Here is a 21,502-nt window from a genome sequence, read left to right as displayed (position 1 = left end):
TTCTTTCCTGACTTCTCCTTGAACAAAGGGCACACTTCTCAAACCTCCTACCCACTCCCTTTCCACTCCTCCCAATACCCTTCCCCCTCCTGGGTGTCCTCAGCCTCTCGGACACCAAGTTTCCCAACAAATGTCTCTATTCCAGTCCTTCCTGGCCTTTACTGCTGCCCCATCTGCTGTGTCCAGCTCCCTCCTATGTGTGTAGTTGGGCCAATACTTTCCAAGGTAGCCCCATCCACTGCCAGAGAACACACACTGCTTCCAAAACCTGCTCTACTCAGTGTGCAGCTCTGAGGCCTCTCTGTGCTCGCTCTACTTTGCTCTGCCTGTGTTTCCTTCCAGGGGATTCCTAGAGGATCCTGAATTCCCCTCCTGTGGGGCAGCCACTCAGTGATTGAAGAAAGCCATCCTGCACCTTCCTCCCCAGAGTCTTTGACCAGGGATTACCAGTGTTCTCAACCATCTGCCAAACTGCCTCTGTCCTAGATTCCCCATCATCTTGGCCACCTTTGTTTGTATGCACTGGTTAAACACTGTCCAAAGATGAAATGGAATGAATAGGACACCTTTAGAGTGAACCTAACAGGGCAGGAGGTTTGTTGTGACAACTAGGTGGGCATGGAGAGCAGAAATGTGAGAAGGACACACTGCCGTTCCATCACAGCCCTCCAGAGTTCTATCTCTGGACCACATCTGTCATTATTTCCCCTCTGGAGTAAACATTCCTGGAAGGACTCTTGCCTGAGTTATCCAGTGCTGCATCCCCAGCATGCAGCATGGGGCAGGCATTTGCTGAAACAAAGTAACCTGAAATGGAAGAATGGAAATTTGCATTCAGGTCTCTTTGGAAGGAACACAGAAGGCAGAAAGGAGGAGGATTCTGGAACCACGATGACCCAAACATCGCTCCCTCCCTCTCCATGTTCAATTCCAGTCTGTCTACTTCTCTCCACCAAATGGCTTCCGAGGCCAATGGGCAGCTGGACATTAGCAAGGCCTGGGTACTGAGGACGTCTCAACAGAGGAACTGGTGGGCTGGATAGAAATGTAAAATAATTTCATCAAAATTTAAAAGTTTGGGAGGTGTTTGAGAAATAAAAGCATCCATATTGAGTGGATAACGGGAAGGAGGGGAGCCGAAGAAAGTTTTCTAAACATCTTATGAGAACACAGGGTAGGGAGGAAATATAGTATCTTTTGAGGGGACACAGTGCAGCTCATTGAGGGAATTAGTTGGGGTTTTGTTTACAAAATATAGTAAGGAAGGAGGAATCTGATCCCAAGAGCAGAGAAAGGGGAGAGATATCCATTGATGGAATGGAAAAGTGGAGCCTCCAAGTTAATGAATGAAAAGCAATGAAGAAAATTAGCAAAAAAATAAGGAAAAGAATAAAATAATAATATACATTAAATGAAACACTAATATGGCAGAAATAAAATCAAGCATATGGGTCATGATATTGAAATATAAATGTACTGAATTCTTCTAATAAATGACAGACTGAGTGAAGATAAAATGTCATAAAACCAAATACCTAAATGCTATGTGCAAAAAAATGTTAACACACACAAAAATACAGTATTAGTTAAGGATATATCAGATAAGCATAAACAAAAAGAAATCAGGTTTGGAAATGTACATATCAGACAGGGGGGCATTTAAAATTAAATGCACTGAACTAACTTACTAATGAAAAAGGTTTTGCAACACAACTGAGAAGACTGGAAAACCAGTAGGAAAATTGGCAAACGATCTGAAAGAAGGCAGTTCACAGAACGAGTGGTCCAACAGTTAACAGTGATAGGAAGAGATAATCAAACATATTAGCAATTAGAGAGAGGAAATGAAAACCACAATGACACTTTCCTTAGAGCTGAAAATATTAGAAAGGTTTATCACTGTCATGCTAAGGCATGGTGAGGGTGTAAGGAGATGAGCACTCCTGTGCTTTACTGGCTGGGGTGCAGTGGTGTCACTGTTCTGGATCGCCATCTGGTGGTGCCACTAAATTTAAGTGTACATATGCCCATGACCAGCAATCCCACTCCAGAGTGACAGTATGCCCCGTAGTCAAGAAAAAGTTTAACTCAACGCTGCATCTGAAGTCTAGCATCAGAGAATAAAATGTTACAAGAAAAGTATATTAAAAGTCACAATCCTAGAGAGAGACTTAAATATACCTCTCTCGGAATTTGGCAGAAATAGAGAATTTTGCTATAAAAAGAAATAAGGCAAAGGAGAATTGTGTCGGGAAATTCAAATCTGGTCCGATTCTATGAACATTTTAGCCTCTGCTAGTTATCTCACATCTCAGCAAGCACTGCACCATGCCCAGCTTGATGAACAAACGAAATGCTGAAAACCTACCAAAGGTATCTATGCAGTGAACAAATCAGAAATCAAGAGATCCTGAATGCTTGGAAGGTGCTTACAGGAAGGTTTTTCATGCAATGCCCAGGATTGGGCTAAACTTCATCATTGCTTTTCATTCATTAACTTGGAGGTCCCACTTTTCCATTCCAACAATGGATTCTCTCTCCCCTTTCTCTGCTCTTGGGATCAGATTTCTCCTTCCTTACTATATTTTGAAAACAAAATCCCAACTAATTCCCCCAATGAGATGCACTGTGTCCCCCCAAAAGTTGCTATATTTCCCCCCTACCCTGTGCTCTCATAAGACATGTAGAAAACTTTCATCTTTTCCCCTCCTTCCCCTTATCCGCTTACAGAGATAATGCAAGCAGAGTTTCTTCCAACTCATCTGTGCTCGTGATAATTGAGGTTTCTGGTTTCTCTGCACAGCCCCACCTTGTAATATGCTATTAATGCCGCTATACCCTCAGCAACTACCATCTGTCTTAAACACAGTTTTCGAGTTCCAGCTCTACCATGTGATGGTTGTGTGGCCTGTGCGAAGCGCCTGTGTGCTCTGAGCCCAGATTTCCCATCTGTAAAATAAGGTTGACATACCGACCCTCACTTAGTAGGGCTCAGATGAGGTCATATCTATCTATTCAAATGTGTTAGTACAATTAACCCCAGCCCTGCTCCCCAGAGGGAGTTCACATCCCTCCCAGATAAAACCACGTTGAGAATCTGTTACCAGCAGATTTGGAAGCAAGAAACACAAGTACCCAATATTCACACTGGTTTGCAGACACTGAACTTTATATAACTGGGCACAAAAGAGCTGTGCACTTTTTCCATCTACAGGAAGCCTTTCATGAAGGTTTAAAAAAGTATTATTACTACTGTCCCCACGCCCATCCCCACCTCCATCAACCACCTCCATTATTATGCCCACCATCACCACCTTTATTCTTTTTCTTTCTTTCTTCTTCGACTTGACTCACATAATAACCTTAAAAGGCAGGAAGATGTAGTTTGGAGCTGAGGGAATGTTAACCGAGCACAGGGCAGGGATCCATCCTTAACTGAAGACGTAACTCCCACCCTGAACTGTTGTCTATAAAACTGTGCCAAGGAGAGAAGCGAAAAGCTGAGTAGCAAATCGATGTCTTTCCTTGTTGAGCCAAGCGCACCAACGGGGTAGGAATAGTGCTGAGCCCAAGTTTTTGGTGTAAAGCTACCAAAAATCAGAGTTTTGGGAATTTGACCATTTTTTTTAAACTTGCCTACACTGCTTTCTGTGTTCTAGGTTAATTTCTCTCCAGCTGTTGCTAATTTACAAAGTCTTGTCAACTCCTTGGCTTTATTTTTAGTCATTAACTTGGAAATGTGAAGCATGGCCCATGGGTTACAAAATTGCTTCCTGTTTTAGGCTTATTGCTCCTAAAGCCAAATCACTGACAAAACCACGAGGATCATAGGATCTAGAAGACGGAAAATCATAGCATTCACGATTGCAGGTGCTACCAGCTAATTAGGCTAACTGGGCTCTGAAACTGCAAGGTGAGAATGTAAACAAGCCAAATAACTATAGTAGGTAGTAACTGTGCCCTCACATATTCCGCTTTTTTTTTATCAAAGAACAGAACTTCTTACCTTTTTGAAGATAATGAACTTATCAATAAAAAATAAACTAGTAATCAACATAAATTTTCAACAATACGAGGGTTTTCAAATCTTGACACATTTGTCCTAATGTGGCCACTAAAAATAATATTGCAGAAAATATAACAATACGTTAGGTTCATGGTTCCCAAACTGTATATCCAAGTGCCCCAGAGGACTACTGTGAACTCTCATGAGTGTGGTAGGATATTTGAAATTTTTGAAGGAGACAGCAATGTCTAACCTTTTTAAAAAGCAATTCTGAAGTTGACAAGAATTTTTATTGTAACATTTCTTATTTGTGCATGATTCTATCAACAAATATATTTTCACCCTTCATCTAAATACTGTATATATGACATGACACCTTGTAAATTACCAGCTCAAGGTAGTTCAAGGTTCTACACTCAATTGCACTACATGCCTGTTGATGACATCACTGAATGTAAAGATGTGCGTTTGGCAGTTGTCACGATAAAAAAAAGCAGGCTTTGTGAAAATCAGTGGAACAGGAAACGAGTGTGAGGTATTGAGGGATCCAACCTGCTTCCAAGGCTGAAGAAGAAGTGCAGTGCTCAGCAGATGTGCACATTTTCATCGGTGTTTCTTTCAGAATGACATAAAATATCTTAATTTTGTGTACTATTTGTTAGGACATAAATACTTAAGTTGTTTGGATTGAACTATGTATTTATCAATAATAAATAAAATGATTAACTATTTCTTTTTGCCTAGGGGGTGCTGTGACAAAATTACTGAGACACCAGATTCACTGGCGCTGTGAACTGAGAAAGTCTGGGAATTGCTGCATTAGGTAAAAAAGATGAAATAAAAACTGCATCAACATTGTAATCAATCTTGCTTTTCCCGAGTGTGTGTGTTTGTGTGTGTGTGTGTGTGTGTGTGTGTGTGTGTTTGTGTTTTCAACCAATGGAAGAAAATACATCAAAATTCAACAGTGGAGATGCGGCAGGTCTTTCTTCTCCATAGTTTTCTATATTTACTAACCTGCTTGTGATGAATAAGTGTTATATGCTAAAAACAATGAAAGGTTATTAAAAGTGACTCCCTATGGGAGCATATTTGCTTCTCTGAATAAAAATAGCTGCTAAACATAACAGAGAGTTTCATTTTTGAAGAAGATTTTATTGCACTCTGCTAACTTCTCCAGCTTCCTGCTCCAAAAATGCGGGATCTGGCTTTAGGACACTGAGGTTTTGAAGAAACCTGTTTCTATGTGTACCTCTTCTTTTGTGCTTTTTTGTTTGTTTGTTTAAAAAAAAACCCACCCATTTCCCACCCCTGCAGCCCTCAGATAGTGAACATGGCTTGGAGTTTCCCATGGATGGGGCTTCTCACCCCAACGGCTGGCAGATCTAAGAAGATGCTGCAACTGACAGGGCAGAGAGGCGGGGCCTGCTGATGTCACAGATGCTCTGTGGGGACCGTCATTTCTCTGGCTCCTGCTTCATGGTGGAAGGAATGGCCTGCAGCATCCTGCAGGTCTGAGGTGGAAGATGTCACTGGGAGTCTGCCCTGAGGAAATTCACATGTGAAAGTACTCCTGAGTGAAAGAGGTCTAGGGTGTTTTGCTGTTAAAATTGATGAACTCCTGAGAACTCACATTTTATAAAACTACGGGGTTATCTATACCACTGAGACATACGCATGTGGTCTTTGATTTATTGATTGTGGGAGGAAACAAAGTCAAAATATTTTTCTCCTACAAACTTATGGTTACCAAAGAGGAAAGGTAGGGGTGAGGGATAAATTAGGAGTTTGAGGTTAACATATACACACTACTATATATAAAATAGATCATCAACAAGGACCTACTGTATAGCACAGGGAACTCTACTCAGTATTCTGTAATAGCCTACATGGGAAAAGAATCTGAAAAAGAATGGATATATGTATATACCTGGATCACTTTGCTGTACACCTGAAACTAACACAACTTTGTAAATCAATTATAGTCCAATGTAAAATAAAAGTTAAAAATTAAAGAAAATACAAAATTTTCTCTTAAAAAGGCAATTTTCATTACACTTTGTACTTGAGATATTTGGGTTTGTTTCCTTTTTAAATTTATTGACCACTAATATTTTAAATGTATTTGACTGTTCAGCCCTTACACCAGCCCTATGAGGCTGTACTGCTATATCTGCTTTTAACAGATTAGGAAACTGAGGCACACAGAGGGCGAGTAACTTGCACAAGATCAAACATCTAGAGTGAGCAGGACCAAGATTTGGGGCTTATCTTGGATAGTCTGGCTCTAGAGGGCTCTTAAGCAAGACGTTACTGCCTCTTTGTAAATTTATGTTCTTATCTAAGGGGTATCCTTTCATTAGGAATGAATAGAAGACTACACTCTTTCAAAATCCAAAGATCACATCTTCCCTGCATTTTCTAGGAATTCATTCCACTCTCAAAGTTTTCATAACAAAGTGTTTGTATAATCTATTGTTATATATTCTATTAAGTGTTAGATATTCTATTTGTCTTTATATTGATAAATCTATCTCCCCCACTAGACTGTGTGCCTGTAGAGGGGGGACCACGCATTGTCTTACTCCAGAGCTTCACTGCTGAGAACACAGTAGGTCCACAAAACACATTTGCTGAAGATGTGAAAGCCGGTGTTATACTGATAGCAGCTGCACCAGTGCTGTGCGTTTAAGTCCTCAGCCCACTTAGGAGGCCACCTGCAGCCATTTCCTGTCCCCGCTGAGGGCTACCCAAGTCTCTTTACCTGAAGGCGTCCTCTGGCACTGGGGAATGCTTGGCCAAATATGGGGAGGCTGGATTTTGCCAGGAATTAGCTCCCAGGAGCAGTCTACAACCAGGGAGGGACTGGAGTTGGTGGACAGATGGCCCAGTTTCCTCGCTTCGTGCAGGGACAGTTCTGAGCTGCGTCCTGCAAAGTCACATCCTCAGCGGGACTGAGACCCAGTTGCACAGCAGCTGCCTGCTCACTAACACACCTCCTCTTGGCTTCTCTTCCTTTCTGGTCTCAGTACTCTCTTCCCTCAAAGCCACAAAGCAATGGATTCTGCCAACAGCCTAGATGGACTCTGAAGTGATTCTTCCTGACTTGAGCCCCTGGATGGGAAAGCAGGTGGGAGGGCCGCTCACTGCACACCCTGATCTCTGCCTTGTGAGATCCTGAGCAGAGGATCCAGCTAATAAGCTGTGCCCAACTCCTGACCAACAGTGAGGATAGTAATATATATGTGCTGTTGGAAGCTATTAAGTTTATGATAACGTACTACAATATAAAGTACAATACAGTGGTAGCAATAGAAAACTAATACAGATTTTGGTGCCTGGAAGTGGGGTGCTGCTGTAACAAATACCTACAAACCTGAATATTTAGTTTGCTAGGGCTGTCATGATAAAGTACCACAGACTGGTACTGGTACATTTCTTAGCCAACAGAAATTCATTTCCCACAGTTCTGGATGCTGGAAGTCTGAGGTCAAGGTATCTGCAGGGATGCTTCTCCTAAGGCTGCTTTCCTTGGCTTGCAGACAGCCTTTTCTCTGTGTTCCTGTGCATCCCTGGCACCTCTTCCCTCTTCTTATAAGGACACCAGTTGTACTGGATTAGGGCCCCATCCTTATGACCTCATTCAACCTTAATTACCTCCCTTATAGACCCTATTACCACGTAAAATCACATGTGGCTTTTGGTGGGGATTCAATACATAACAACACAGGGGTTCTGCAACCAGAAGTGGGTGGAGGCTAGAGGGATGTTGAGGAACAAGGCAGAGAGAGTCTAACTTGCCATGAACAGCCTCTCACTAGAAATCTGGACTTTGAGGATGCAGATGGTGAGGGCACAGAAACAAATGAGGAACATGTTACTGGAAACCGGAGGAAGGGGGATCCTTGCTATGTACCAGCAGAAAGTTTAGAAAAATTGCCTTCTGGAGTTATGTGGAAAGCAGATGCTGTAAGTGATAAATTTCGTGACATATCTACAGAGGTTTCCAAGAAAAGCGTGGTCACTGCTTCCTGGTTTCTTCTCTCTGTTTGCAGTAAAATGTAAGAGGAAAGAGATTCATTGAAGGAAGAACTTTTTTTAAAAAAAGGGAACCAGAATCTCATGACTTAAAAAATTCTGAGTCTCTCTACATGGCAAAGGTGAGAAAATGAAGAGATGCACTCAGGAAAGCTTGCTTGAGAATAAAGGCTGAGGGTGTGACAGTACAACCAACTCTCAGTTAAAAATTCAAGAAAGGGACTTCCCTGGTGGTCCAGTGGTTAAGACTTCATCTTCCAATGCGGGGGATGCAGTTTCGATCCCTGGTTGTGGAGCTAAGATCCCACATGCCTCGTGGCCAAAAAACCAAAAACAGAAGCAATATTGTAACAAATTCAATAAAGACTTTAAAAATGGTCCACATCAAAAAAACAAAAACAAAAAACCCAAGAAAGACCCAAGGTCAGGGTATGCAGTCACATAAAAGGCCTTTTGAAGAAATTAAGGGTGTGCCCCACAGACCTTCTCAATCAAACCAGAAAACTAGGAAGCTTAAAGGCACTGCCCCTCAGCCATCTCAGGTGAGGCCGAGGTTCGGAAGGTTCATCTTAACAATGTCTGTGGATATTGAGCCATTGCCTCATGGAGGGGACCACAGTGATAACCACACAATGTCTACGAAGTTCTTGAGAAACTGTTTCAATACAAGTACTGCCAACTTGGACAGCAAGGGACCAAGATATTACGTCAGGAGGCTTCCAGAGCCCCCCTTCCCCAATTCCACCGGCAATAGAAAGCAGGCTGATAAAACTACTTGGCTGCAAACACAGGCTACTTTTCATGGGAAAGAAGGGCAGAAACAGTGCCCTGAGAGCAGGGCCTGAGCCACAGAGGATTATCCCCAAGTTTGAAACCTAACCAGTGAACTCCCAACACTTCCCAGGCTGGATTTCACAGCAGCTTTGGACTGGTGACTCCTTTTTACCTTCCGTTTCTCCTGTTTTGAACCAGAATGTCTACAGTGATTATCCGATGCCTCCCCCACCATCGTGTGTTGGGAGGGCTGGGGGTTCACAGTTCCACAGATGGAGGGCAATGGTGCCCCAGCAGTTCTGTCCACACCTGACCCCCACTGAACTTGAGGTGATGCTCTAACAAGATGAGATGGGATACTTGGGCTGGCATAAATACATTTTGCATGTGGGAGGGACAGTGAGAACCAGAGTGGACAGGCCCTAGGGTGGCTCCTCAATGATTCTGGTCTCCTGGTGCTCGTGTCTTTGTGTGATCCCCTCTCCATGAGCCTGGGTAGGACCTGTGCCTTGCTTCTAACCAATAGAACATGGCAGAGGTGGTAAGATGCCACATCCACACTTGTGGGTTATGTTATATGGCAAAGGTCATGAGATATCACCTGCCCCATGGTTATGTTACATGATATGACAACAGTGATGGGACATCACTTCATGATAATTTTATGACATATACGTGAAACTCCAAGCAGGTAGCTCTTGCTCTCCTGCTGGCTGTGAAGAAGCAAAGTGCCATCAGTTCTCCAAAGCAAGGAGGTGAGTTCTGCCAACATCCTAAATGAGCTTGGAAGTGGATTCTTCCCCAGTGAAGCCTCCGGATGGCAATGAAGTCCAGCTGACCCCTGACCGCAGCCTTGTGAGAGCTTGAGCAGAGAACCCAGACTCCACACTCACAGAAACTGAGATAATAAATGTGTGCTCCTGTAAGCCATGACGTGCGTGGTCATTTATTATGCAGCAATAGAAAACGAATACAAAGATTCTCAACAGGCAATGGATTGTGTGAGTACAGCAAACTCTTAGATGACTGCCATCTTGGGTACAGCTTTTGCATTGCAATTTTCACCTTATAGGTAATAGTAGTAGCATCCAATCAGTTGGATGGTGATGTGCAGCTTGGAAATGATCGAAGCATTGAAGAAGTTCTTTATTACTAGTTTAGAATCGATGATTTAATGCTTATATTTAAAATTATATGACAAAACGATTAAAAACTATAGGATTTGACAGTGCCCCCCAAGAAGCCTACAGCTGCCATCTTAGTGCCCCAATTTCTTTGAGATGCTAAATAAAAGATAAAATTAAACCTTTCAAGTTTCAAGCATGTATGGGAGCCACAGGGAGCCACATTCTTTTGCCTTTGGATTTAGAAGGACTATTTTCAGTTAGGTCACCCCTGCCAGGAGAGAACAGCTGGGGCAAATAATGCATCCCTGAGAACATCATCTCTGTATATAGAATTTCCCAGTTATCAAAGCACAACCATCCTCACTGGAGGAGTTCAGCTGTCAGAAGTTCAGAGCAGGCCACTCAACGGGAAACCAACACGAGTCTGGAGCAATGCCTGTGATCTGAGGTTCGTGTTTGACCTCAGATATGATCGGCTCAGGGAGTAGCGAGGCCACCATGGACAGAAAGGGAGCAGCAGGCATGTGAATGCTTACTCGTTTGCATCTTGGTGCCTGTATTCTGTCGCTGTGTGGGATCTGTCCATCTCCTCCCTGGAGCTACAGTCAGAGACCACAGTCACCGCAGGAATGCTGGGCCAGGGATTTTAGGCTGAGAGGAGGCACTCGGAAACAGACCTAACCATCAATTAGTCATAAATTACTTTCCAATACAACTGATGATTGACAATTGCTTTAAAATGGTACATTCTATTTATGTTTACCTTTAGGGCTAGGCAGATACCAAACTCTTGAGAGGAGGTGGCTAAGAGCATTTGTTCATGGGGCCTTAGTGGTCCACTTTTCATTGAAAACCTAGGATCTTCCACATTGTAGGATCATGGAACATGAAAGTCTAGCTGTTTTCTACTTGTCCCATGAGCTGCAGGTGTGAGATACAGTCATTTGTGAGTATAGAAATGTCACATGGGTGCCGGGATGAGCCAGCTGAGAGCCCAGATGAGGTGTGTGGTTAGTATCCTGCTCTCTTCAAAATGGAAGAAGGGGTGAGTACCTGCAGGGGTCACTCTCCTGTGATGATTCCTTCTGCCCTGAAAACATCAGCCTTTGTTTTTTGGAGTAACAACTAGGCTATATGAGCTTAAGGCTGCTCCAACTGAAAGGAAGTAGCTTAAGTGAAACACTGCAGCAAAAGAAGAAAGATGGTACATATAAGTTGTGGATGTCAATTTTTACTTTCTTTTTTTTTTAATTTTGGAGGTGGCTGTGTGTGGGAGGGTGGAGTGGAGGTGGGGGGCATTGTGGGCATGGGGCACACCAAATACTAACCCCATTTATACAATGGAAAATGGTTTTCAGAAGTTTCCAGATTTGGTTGGATCATAGAAATGAAGATAGATAATAAATCTAGCTTTGGGTTTGGCCTTATCCACTCCTTTGGGACAAAGCTTACCTTGTCCAAATCTTCTGAATTTAGGCAAATGAGAGAATATTTGGGGTCAGTGTAATGTTTTTCTTCCACAGTCTCTGTGGCAGTGGGAAGGTTGAGAAGGCATATTGAAAACAGAAGAAGAGGTTTCAGAAAGTAATGGGCACCAAGAGAGTGTGAGAGGCCAAGTCTGTTGTCCTCACTGGTTTAATAGTGCAGAAATATTAGCACTTTAGCAAAGGTTAATCACCTGTCCTCTCAGTGAGCACTTTGGTTCCAGTCAACTTAACAGACACTGCTGTAGGTGTTTCCAAGTGGTGTTTTTGTTGAGAGATTTTAGAATAGAGGTAACCTGCCCCCAAAGTTTCATTTCATAATTACCTTTTCTTTTTTAAAAAAATTAACAATCTTTACAACACATATTATTTCTTCTGTAAAAGGTCTGTGTTTTTCTTAAATGTCTTTTGACAGTCATAGAGTCGGAAGGACTCCCCAAGTCTCAACTATTCATACCCATTTAATTAATATGCCCCTAAAACCTGGAGGATTGCATATCAAATCAATATCACTGGCACACTTAAAAATTGGATCTGACCTTTAAATGAATCGACTTATTTTGTAATAGAACAATTTCTTGATCTGAGACCTGTGTCCTTCACGGATGAGGGTTTAACCAATAGCACCCCCTGACCATGGTTTACAAAGCCCCACACCATCCAGTCCCTTTCCCTTGTGTCTGAACACATCCCCCACCTCCTCTCCCCGCCCACTCTGCTACAGCCACAAAGGCTAACTCGCCACGCTTGTTCCCACCCTAAGGTCTTTAAATTAGTTCTTCCTTCCTTCCACCTGTGAATTTCTACCCTTCCTGGGCCTTCTCCTTCTTGGTTCCCTCATCCCCTTCATGGAAGGACAATCCTTAAGGACTACAAATGGCTGCACCCTTAGTTACTTTACAGTATGATGATATTTTCTTTTCTTCGTCACATTTATTGCTACTGTAGCTGTGTTGTTTGCTTATTTAAATGATCACTGTCCGTCTTCCCATGAGAATTCCAGCTCCCCAGGACAGAGACCTGGCATTTCCTGTTCACATGGACAACCCCTTCACCTAGCACAATGCCTGGCATGGAGTGAGCCTCCAATAAATATTAGTTGAATGCATGAGTGAAATTAATGTAAAATTTTCTGCATTCTGGGAGTTTTAAAGATACAGATCTCAGAAGTGGCTCTGAGTTAACAAGTTTTGGCAACCCTGGGTACATAGGAGGACATAAACTCTGAGAAAATAACAGTAACAATACCATCACTACCATCATTCCCAACAATGACAACAAAAACAACATTAGGTTCTATTTACTGAGTACCTAAAAGCTTGTCTGAGGTGGTATCTTTTACCTTTTAGGTTTGGTCAGACTTTTGTAAGCATAGGAAGGTTTAAAAATAAGTATTGCTGTATAACCTGAGAAATTACAAAATATATATTAAAATAATGAGGAAAGGAAGCAAAACCGCAATACCAATATTTTTGTAAGAGGTTAAGTGTTGGTATAACAACATATTTTACAGCCATTATGATGATGATTATGATATTTCATGTGTCTTTACTGTTTTTGTTTGCATGCATTTACTTTTTTGCATTTATGGTTGAAGCAGCCAAGAAAACTTGATATATTCCACCTATGATGTTCTTGAAATATTTAGGAGATTTTGACTAATGTTTAAATGGATAATTTGATCAATGGAATTAAGTTAATAGTAGGTACTGGGATTTTTCTGAAATATTACTTAATAGATCCATAATTTTATCACGTTATTAAACTAAGTACAAATAGTAGAATGTATTCTCCACACACCAAACCTCCTTATACAGTTAGGATCTGGCCATTCAAGCTTGCAAGAGAAATACCAGCACCCTCATTTTAGAGACAAGGAAACTTCTGTTCAAAGTAGCAGGTAGATGACTCATCTAAAGCTACGCAGTTTGTAACTGGCATCTTGGACTTAGATGTCAGTGTGCCGACTCCTTGGGCCTCCTCTTCCCATTTCTAAATGCTTAGATGGGTGAACATCAGGGCATTGAATTTAGTGCTGTAAGACGTTTCCACACTCAACATTATATTTTAGTGGAAACAGATCTAAAAGAAGGGGTAGATCAAACCACATGGACTTAAGAGGGTAAGAAGATCACTGGGGATCCATGAGCTTTAAGAGGGGACCCAGTGGACAATATCAGGATGAAAATAAAAGGACAGAAGCCACTCAGCCCACCTGAAGGTCAATGTGAGGCTCCCGTGTTACAAGTCACGAAACAGGGACGGGTGCCAGAAAAGTCATGATGAGGCAGCTCTCGGAATTGCTGGAAGTTTCATTCAGTAAAGAGCCTGACGACCATCTGGTACACAGTTTGAACTCCTTGATGACAACTCTCAGAAGGTGGAGGTGGCCCTAAAAGAAATAGTTCCTCTAGACTGGATGCTGACCAATGAGGAGAAGCACATCAGTGATGTGGAAATGAGAAGGAACCTTGTGAGAAATTGTTACCTTGGGTCAAAGGGAGATCATGGCAGAAAATGTCAGAGAGTTGTCCTGTGTTTTAGGAAGGCAATTTTCAAAAAACATTCTAGGAGAGTGTGAATCCCATGGAGATAGGGCTAAGAAGGATGATGTGGCTCTGGAAACCTAAATCCTGAATGCAAAGTTGTGAATCACAAAAAGGGAGAAAAGATAGAGAATTACAGAGTAATTAAGATGGGTTCATTCTTCAATAAGACACTTCAACATAAACTATGACATGGGAGAAAACAAAACAATGGTACAAGTCTTCAAGAATGGGGAGGCTGGACCTGAGGATTTACCTCTCCTGATTTTACTTGTTTGTGTGAGTAGAGTGGTTTTTAATGCAATGGTCAGGAGCAGATGAGGATGAGGGAAGCTCAGCTTCGGAAGATTATGAACTACCAGAGACCACGGAGAGGACATAGACCCAGGCAGAGCCAGTGTGCTTTGCTAGACTCTGTGACTCTTCAAACTTGAAAGGATAAAAAGAAGATTGTTAGAAAGGATTTGAAGGCTACATTAGAAAAGGGGATGGTAAGGATGGGGGCATTTTACTTTATTATTTTTAAAATAATTTATTCAATTAATTAATTTATTTTTTAATAAACAAAAAAGTTATTTTTTACATATTTCAAGATTAAATCTGAACTTCATAAATTAGCAATAAACAATCTTAAAACTTCAGCTATTATTTTTAATCCAAAGAGTTTTTAAAAATTGGATCTGACCTTTAAATGAATCCACTTAGGTTTTTTTTTATTGGAGTATAGGTTGAAGTTATTTTAAAATCAGCTCCCAAACCTTTGGTACAGATACAGAATGTCTATTTCTAGGAAGAGTTCTTTTTTTTTTTTAAACATCTTTATTGGAGTATAGTTGCTTTACAACGTTGTGTTAGTTTCAAGTGTGCAGCAAAGTGATTCAGTTATACATACAGATATATATTCTTTTTCAGATTCTTTTCCTTTTATAGGTTATTACAAAATATTGAGTATAGTTGCCTGTGCTATACAGTAGGTCCTTGTTGTTTATTTTATAAACAGTAGTGTGTATATGTTAATCCCAAACTCCTAATTTATCCCTAACCCCCCTTTCCCCTTTGGTAACCACAAGTTTCTTTTCTAGGTCTATGGGTCTATTTCTGTTTTGTAAATAAGTTCACTTCTATCATTTTTTTTAGATTCCATATATGTGATGTCATATGATATTTGCCTTTCTCTGTATGACTTACTTCATTTAGTATGATAATCTCTAGGTCCATCTATGTTGCTGAAAATGGCATTATTTCATTCTTTTTATGGCTGAGTAGTATTCCATTATATCTATGTACCATATCTTCTTTACCCATTAATCTGTCGATGAACATTTAGGTTGCTTCCATGTCTTGGCTATTGTAAATAGTGCTGCAATGAACACTGGGGTTCATGTATCTTTTTGAATTATGGTTTTCTCTGGATATATGCCCAGAAGTAGGATTATTATGGTAGCTCTATTTTTAGTTTTTTAAGGAATCTACATATTGGCTGTATTAATTTACATTCCCACCAACAGTATAGGACAGTTCCTTTTTCTAGGACGGAGGCATTTTAAATGACTTCAAAACCAGAGAAGTCATGTTCTTGGAGAAATTATATTCTATGACACTAAAAGGGATGAAATATTGCATTCAATAATCTGTGAGACGGCTGTTTATCCCAGAAGATCACTAGCCAACTGGAGAAAACTACTCTCTATTTTCAATTAAAACAACAACAACAAAAAGAATAAGAAGAAAAGAAAACACCAAAAAACCCTGGGTAGTATGTGAGGAGCAAGTTGTAGAAGCCACAGATAATCAAATTGGATGTCAGCGCTAAGACAATGGTTCTCCAACTTTCTGGTCTCAAGAACCTCTTATAATTATTGAGGACCACAAAAGACTTTGGTTTATGTTTTATCTATCAATAGTTACTGCATTTGAAACAAACTGAGAAACACAAGAATACAAAGCACAAGATCCATTAGGTACCAGACCAATGACATTAACACACGCCATGTAGATTTTAGGAAACTCTACTGTACACCTGGGAGAGAATGAGAATGAAAATGGCAAATGATGCTTTAGTATTATAATGAAAATAGTTTTTATCTTCCACTCCCTGAGACAGTCTGAGGGACCCTCAGGGGTTCTGGACCAAACTTTGAGAACTGCTGCAAAAAAATGTTTCACCATGTGCCCAAGGGTACAAGAACAAAGATATTCATGACAACATTATTTATAAACAGCACATATTTGGCAATATCCCTTTACTGAGAAACGGAGAAGCTGTAAACAGCTATAATTTTTAAATAAATTCATATTGATTTGCAGAAAATGAGTTTATCTTAAAACAATGTTAAGTAAAAAGCAAGTTAGAGCATATTATATACACTATGGCATCATTTAATAAAATTGAAATATGCCAAATAATACTATTATTTCTATGGTTTTACTTGAAAATGAAAAACAAATCTGAAGCAATATTAAGATATGCTATTTGTTCACTTTAAAGAGAAGCTATAAAGACTTTTTTAAATGGCCATTTATTCTTTCTTTTAATTTATTTTTTAAAATTAATTAATTAATTTATTTTTGGCAGGGGCTACTCTTCGTTGTGGTGCATGGGCTTCTCACTGCAGTGGCTTCTCTTGTTGCGGAGCACGGGCTCTAGGCGTGTGGGCTTCAGTAGTTGTGGCACACAGGCTCAGTAGCTGTGGCTCAAAGGCTCTAGAGTGCAGGCTCAGCAGTTGTGGCTCACGGGCTCTAGAGCACAGGCTCAGTAGTTGTGGCACATGGGATTAGCTGCTCTATGGCATGTGGGATCTTCCCAGACCAGGGCTCAAACCCGTGTCCCCTGCATTGGCAGGCAGATTCTTAACCACTGTGCCGGGGTTAGTCCTGGCAGTCCTTCACCAGGGAAGTCCCCATTTATTCTTTTTATTTATTTTTTATTGGAGTATAGTTGATTTACAATGTTGTGATATAAAGGCTTTTTAACATTATCCTCTTTATAATTTTTTAGCATTTTTAAATGATTTCTAGGCTGTTACAAAGGGTGATCACTAAGCTCAAGCTTCAGTCCACCTAAAACAGTGGTTCTTAAAGTTGTCCTCCACCAATTAGTAGCGTCAGCACCATCTGAGAGCGTGTTAGACGTGTAAACCATGGGGCACACCCAGAACTACTGAAGCAGAATCTCTAGGGTGGGGCCCAGGAATCTTGGTTTTAATAAGCTCCTCAGAAGATTCTGCTGAAAGCCCAAGTTTGAGAACCACTGGGCAAGAACAAACATGACCATTCATCCTGTCCTTTACGTAAATGTATCTAATTCAGCAGGAATTTTGGTATTATTGCTTATGACATTCTTGTAGACAAAATGATGTTACATATAGAAAGGGGTTTCTCAAAGATATTTGCCAAACGTTTTATGTTTTAAAAAGCACTCCCCATCCCACCCTCACCTTGCCTACACACCTTGGCTTGGGTACCTGAAGTTTAACTTTTGACACAAATCGGAGCTAACCTGTGGCTCCTGGTTTCTGAGATTATGGAAATGTTGGCCAGTGTAAACGTGTATTGATACATTATGTGGATAAATTCTTTTGTAATTAGCTAAATCAAGGTTTTCAAAGCATGGTCCCCAGACCAGCAGCAACAGCATCACCTGGAAACTTATTAGAAGTGCAAATTCTTAGGCTCCATCCCAGCTCTGTTCAATCAGAGACTCTGGAAATGGGCCCAGCAATCTGTGTTTATCAAGCCTTCCAGGTGATTCTGTTGGACTATAGTTTGAGAGACACTGACCTAAATGAATCTACATAGAAGAGTATGTCCTGGTGATTGTGACATGTACTTTAAAGAAGGTTTGAACAGGAACAGCTCTTTAACCAATCAGAGAAGAGAGTATTGGTTGCAATGGTGAATTTCCATTCAGAACCAGCTGGCCTGATGCTTACTGACCAACCCTGAAGGACCAGCACTTTGCCACCACCTAAGGCACTGTACACCTCTTCCAATACTGCTTTTATGTCATGATCTGTTTTCTTGTTTTCCTTTGTCTGCTTCAAAGGACAAATTGACAAAATTAGAATTGTCAGTTCTACTTAACTTAAAAAAACTTTGCCAAAATGGCATTAAATCTGCACAACTCTACCTATTCTATCAGTTCATTCATGGCTTCATATTTCAAAGACTGTTCCAACTTCTGCAATATATACTGCATGGTTTATAATTTGCCCTTCTCAAGTCACTTGCAAGATTTCTACAGAGAAGTCATTTCCAAAGAGTGAGATCATCCAAACCTCATGGCATACTTTGGCCCCTGCAACCTTTTATTTTCCTTATTCCAAGAGGCTGGTAGAGTCAGTAGGATTCTCTTGGACCCTGATTCAATATGTGCTGACAGCACCAACTGCATTCATGGGATTTGGAGAAAGAGAGGCTCCATCTAAAGGAGTTTGGTGAGAGTATGAAATATGGATTTCTTGCGGGTCCTTCAGTTAGAAAGTATTTAATTAGCTCCGCTCTTTCTGGGGAAAATTCAACCTAGCTGACTCTTGTTTTGTCACTCCTTGTCTGTTTTTATTTTTTTCTTGCAGGTAAAACTGTGCCTGAAATTTTCAGAAATCCAGGACTGGATGCACACTCGAGATGTATTTTCCAGACATCTTTCTGTTAGCATTTAAGTGTCCAAAACAAACATTCACGTTTCATGCAGACTGGATACTCACACATTTGGCATCAGGGCTAGGAAGCCCATGACGTGAGTAAGAGAATCACTGGGCTCAGGAGCTCAGCAGTTAGGAAATCTTGCTCCAATCAGTGAGGCTCATAAATTAAGCCTGAGAAGATCACGAGCCAGCCCATCCAGGAGACGGAAGAAATGAGCTAGAAGGTTCTCTTAAGTCCTACATCCACTGACCATGGTGGATTATCACTGAGATGGGAGATTCCTACTTCACTGCCAGCCAGGACCTGCTAGGACCTGGACAAGTGAAAAACCATGGTGAAATAAATGTTACTCTGTCCTGACCCTGTAATAACCACACTCCCTGATATGAAAGCACATCGTGGGCCTTTAACTACTTTCTTCCAGAATGTTCCTCATCAAATGATTATACTCAAGGGTAAAAAAATAGCCCTTGTTTCATTTGGGCAGTTTTCCTTTGTCATGTTGATCAATAGCAGATAACTTTTCTGGGCACACTGTGTCTTCTGTTTTCTGGGTTTTATAAAAACTTGGAATATGAGAAAAATAATGAAACTAAAAAGTAAATTCTTTCCAATCTCAACTTCTTTTTAGATAAGGCCCAGCCTATTATTTAGTCATTAGTGAGGCATTAGTCTTTATTTCGGAAGAAAATCATGTTCAGTAGTAAGATACTGCCTAATATTAACCAGTTGAGTTGGTTAATTGGTCAGTTTCTATTAAATATCAATCAATACCTGCTTAGAATAAGAGGTTCCTTTTTGTCCCTAAAGTTTTATCTTCTCAAATATCTATCTCCTTAGTATTTTACATTTTAGCTGGCTTGAAAACTTTCAAAATCTTATCAGAACATCAAATTCACAAGATGCAGGATTAGAACACTCTGTATAGATCTTTGGGCAGAAGAGACCCACATGTTCAATACTAGAATAGAATGACCAAGACCATGCATAAATGATGGAATCACAATTCCAACTTACTTAACTCAGGTGGTCTCTTATAAGAATTTCTTGTAATTTACCAGATAGGTTCCTTCTTTACTCCCTTTAAAAATGCATCCACTGTTGTTTTACGTATCATTTAAACTCAGTGTATTCAATATGCGTGTTAATACAGAATAAGGTGTTTATGTAGCTCAGATGCCTACTAATATAAATCTAATCTATTGGATAACATGATGATAAGCTTCAATGATGTTTAACTCCCATAGGGAGCTTTTGGGAAATGACCCAGGGAATTCTTATCATTCTGAGGTGCAGAAGGAAACTGCAAAGGCTGGACTTTCTTTGTAGTCTCTTGACATATCTGAAATGTACTGGGTCTGAGTTCGACTTTAATGCAATTATTTTGATGAACATTCCTTTTAAAAATCTACTAGCCATTTTTTAAGGTAAATTATAGCCTATTCTAGGACTCAAATGCTTCATCTTTTATTTGAAATAGCTCTTAGACTATGAAGACTATACACATATAATTTATATATATATACTTATAAATATATATTTGATTTTATATATAAAGTATATACATATATGCATGTATGTGTGTACACATATATAAATCATTTATTATTGTTAAAAACTGTTATTACTATTTATATAAAAGTTTAGACATTCTGAGGGCAAATGTAAAACAACACAAAGTTGCCTAACATATTGTCTACTCAGAGATTATTGCCAATATTTACCAGAGTGGGTGGATAATATTCTTTAGTAAAAAGAACAAACACCATTAAAAGTAGAAATGAAAATTTCCTATTTTGTGACTGTATTGTATGAGTCTGATTAAAAAAAAAACTCACATCTGAAAGCTGAGGTTCCTTTTTATGTGTTGCAATTTACATGAAAATTAAGTGGTGAACATTATACTCATTGAAGATGATTGTGGATAATCTGTGGATATTTAAAAACAAATACATGATTTACACATTTGATAGCTCGCCCGTAAAGATGGCTCACTGCATCAAATGAGAGAGCATGCTTCTTAAGCCAACTTAAAGACAGAATCCTCGCCATACCTTCATGGGAGCCAGCTGGATGGGAGTGATGCATGAAGGGTCTACCATGGGCTTCGGCCTGTTGGCCGTATCTGCTAACAGGCTGTGCCACTGCTGGGGAAGGCCGGTAAATTTCTGTTCTTGTGGATCAAACCCAGTATGAACCCTGTGTTCAAAGTTGGATGGGCCAGATATTTCAATCTTTTTCTTTTTCTTTCCAAACATGGTGGAAAACCTGAGAAATGCAAACAGAAACAGGGAGCTGTTTATATGTCGCCAGCAAAAGACCATAGGAAAATTAGTAATTCATTCAGAGTTCTATCTTTTCAATTCTTCCTCTATATATCAGTAGCAAAAGATAGAATTTGTATTTTTAGGGTGTGTAGATTAGATAACTTCATTCAAAAGTTTGTGTTCTCTTCTTGCACTTGCCATATATAGTTTCCTGACCCACAGAGTTTGGATTTGGCCATGTGATTCTCTTTGACTAATGGACTGTGCGTGGAGGAGAACATCCTTCTCTTCAGGGTGGAGGTTTCTGAAGGTATTGTATGTTTCCACTTCCCTCTTATGCTCCTGCTACTTGGCATGAAGATCTCTCTAGTGGGCAATACACCCTCAGCCAAAATTCTGGAAGGAGAGATGCATGAAGCAGACACAAATCTGACCTCCAGTTTGGAGCCAAGCCCAACTGAGCCACAGCTGAGTTATAAGTATGATATAAATGTTTGTCATGAAGCCACTAAGATTTTGTACTTGTTTGTTACATGATATTACCAAAGCAAAAGCTGACTAGTACACAGGGAGAAGCATCTCAAAGTGTGGTGTGCACTTAAAATCTAAAACA

General features: G+C 40.3%; 1 protein-coding gene across 1 annotated transcript in view; it reads right to left on the bottom strand.

Moving 5' to 3' along the window:
- Positions 1-20,880, bottom strand: part of PAK5 (p21 (RAC1) activated kinase 5) — a 116,180-nt gene extending 95,300 nt beyond the window's left edge. Inside the window, exon 1 of the mRNA XM_027118343.1 lies at positions 20,677-20,880. Coding sequence (XP_026974144.1) covers positions 20,677-20,880 — 204 coding nt within the window. The remainder of the gene's footprint in view (positions 1-20,676) is intronic.
- Between the last annotated feature and the right edge of the window lie 622 nt (positions 20,881-21,502).

Source organism: Aethalodelphis obliquidens, unplaced genomic scaffold (genome assembly GCF_003676395.1).
Source record: "Aethalodelphis obliquidens isolate GAN/ISIS:26980383/991018 unplaced genomic scaffold, ASM367639v1 scaffold18, whole genome shotgun sequence".
Taxonomy (NCBI): Eukaryota; Metazoa; Chordata; class Mammalia; order Artiodactyla; family Delphinidae; genus Aethalodelphis; species Aethalodelphis obliquidens.
The sequence above is the reverse complement of the archived record's forward strand: the minus strand, read 5'-3'. Positions and strand labels throughout refer to the sequence as shown.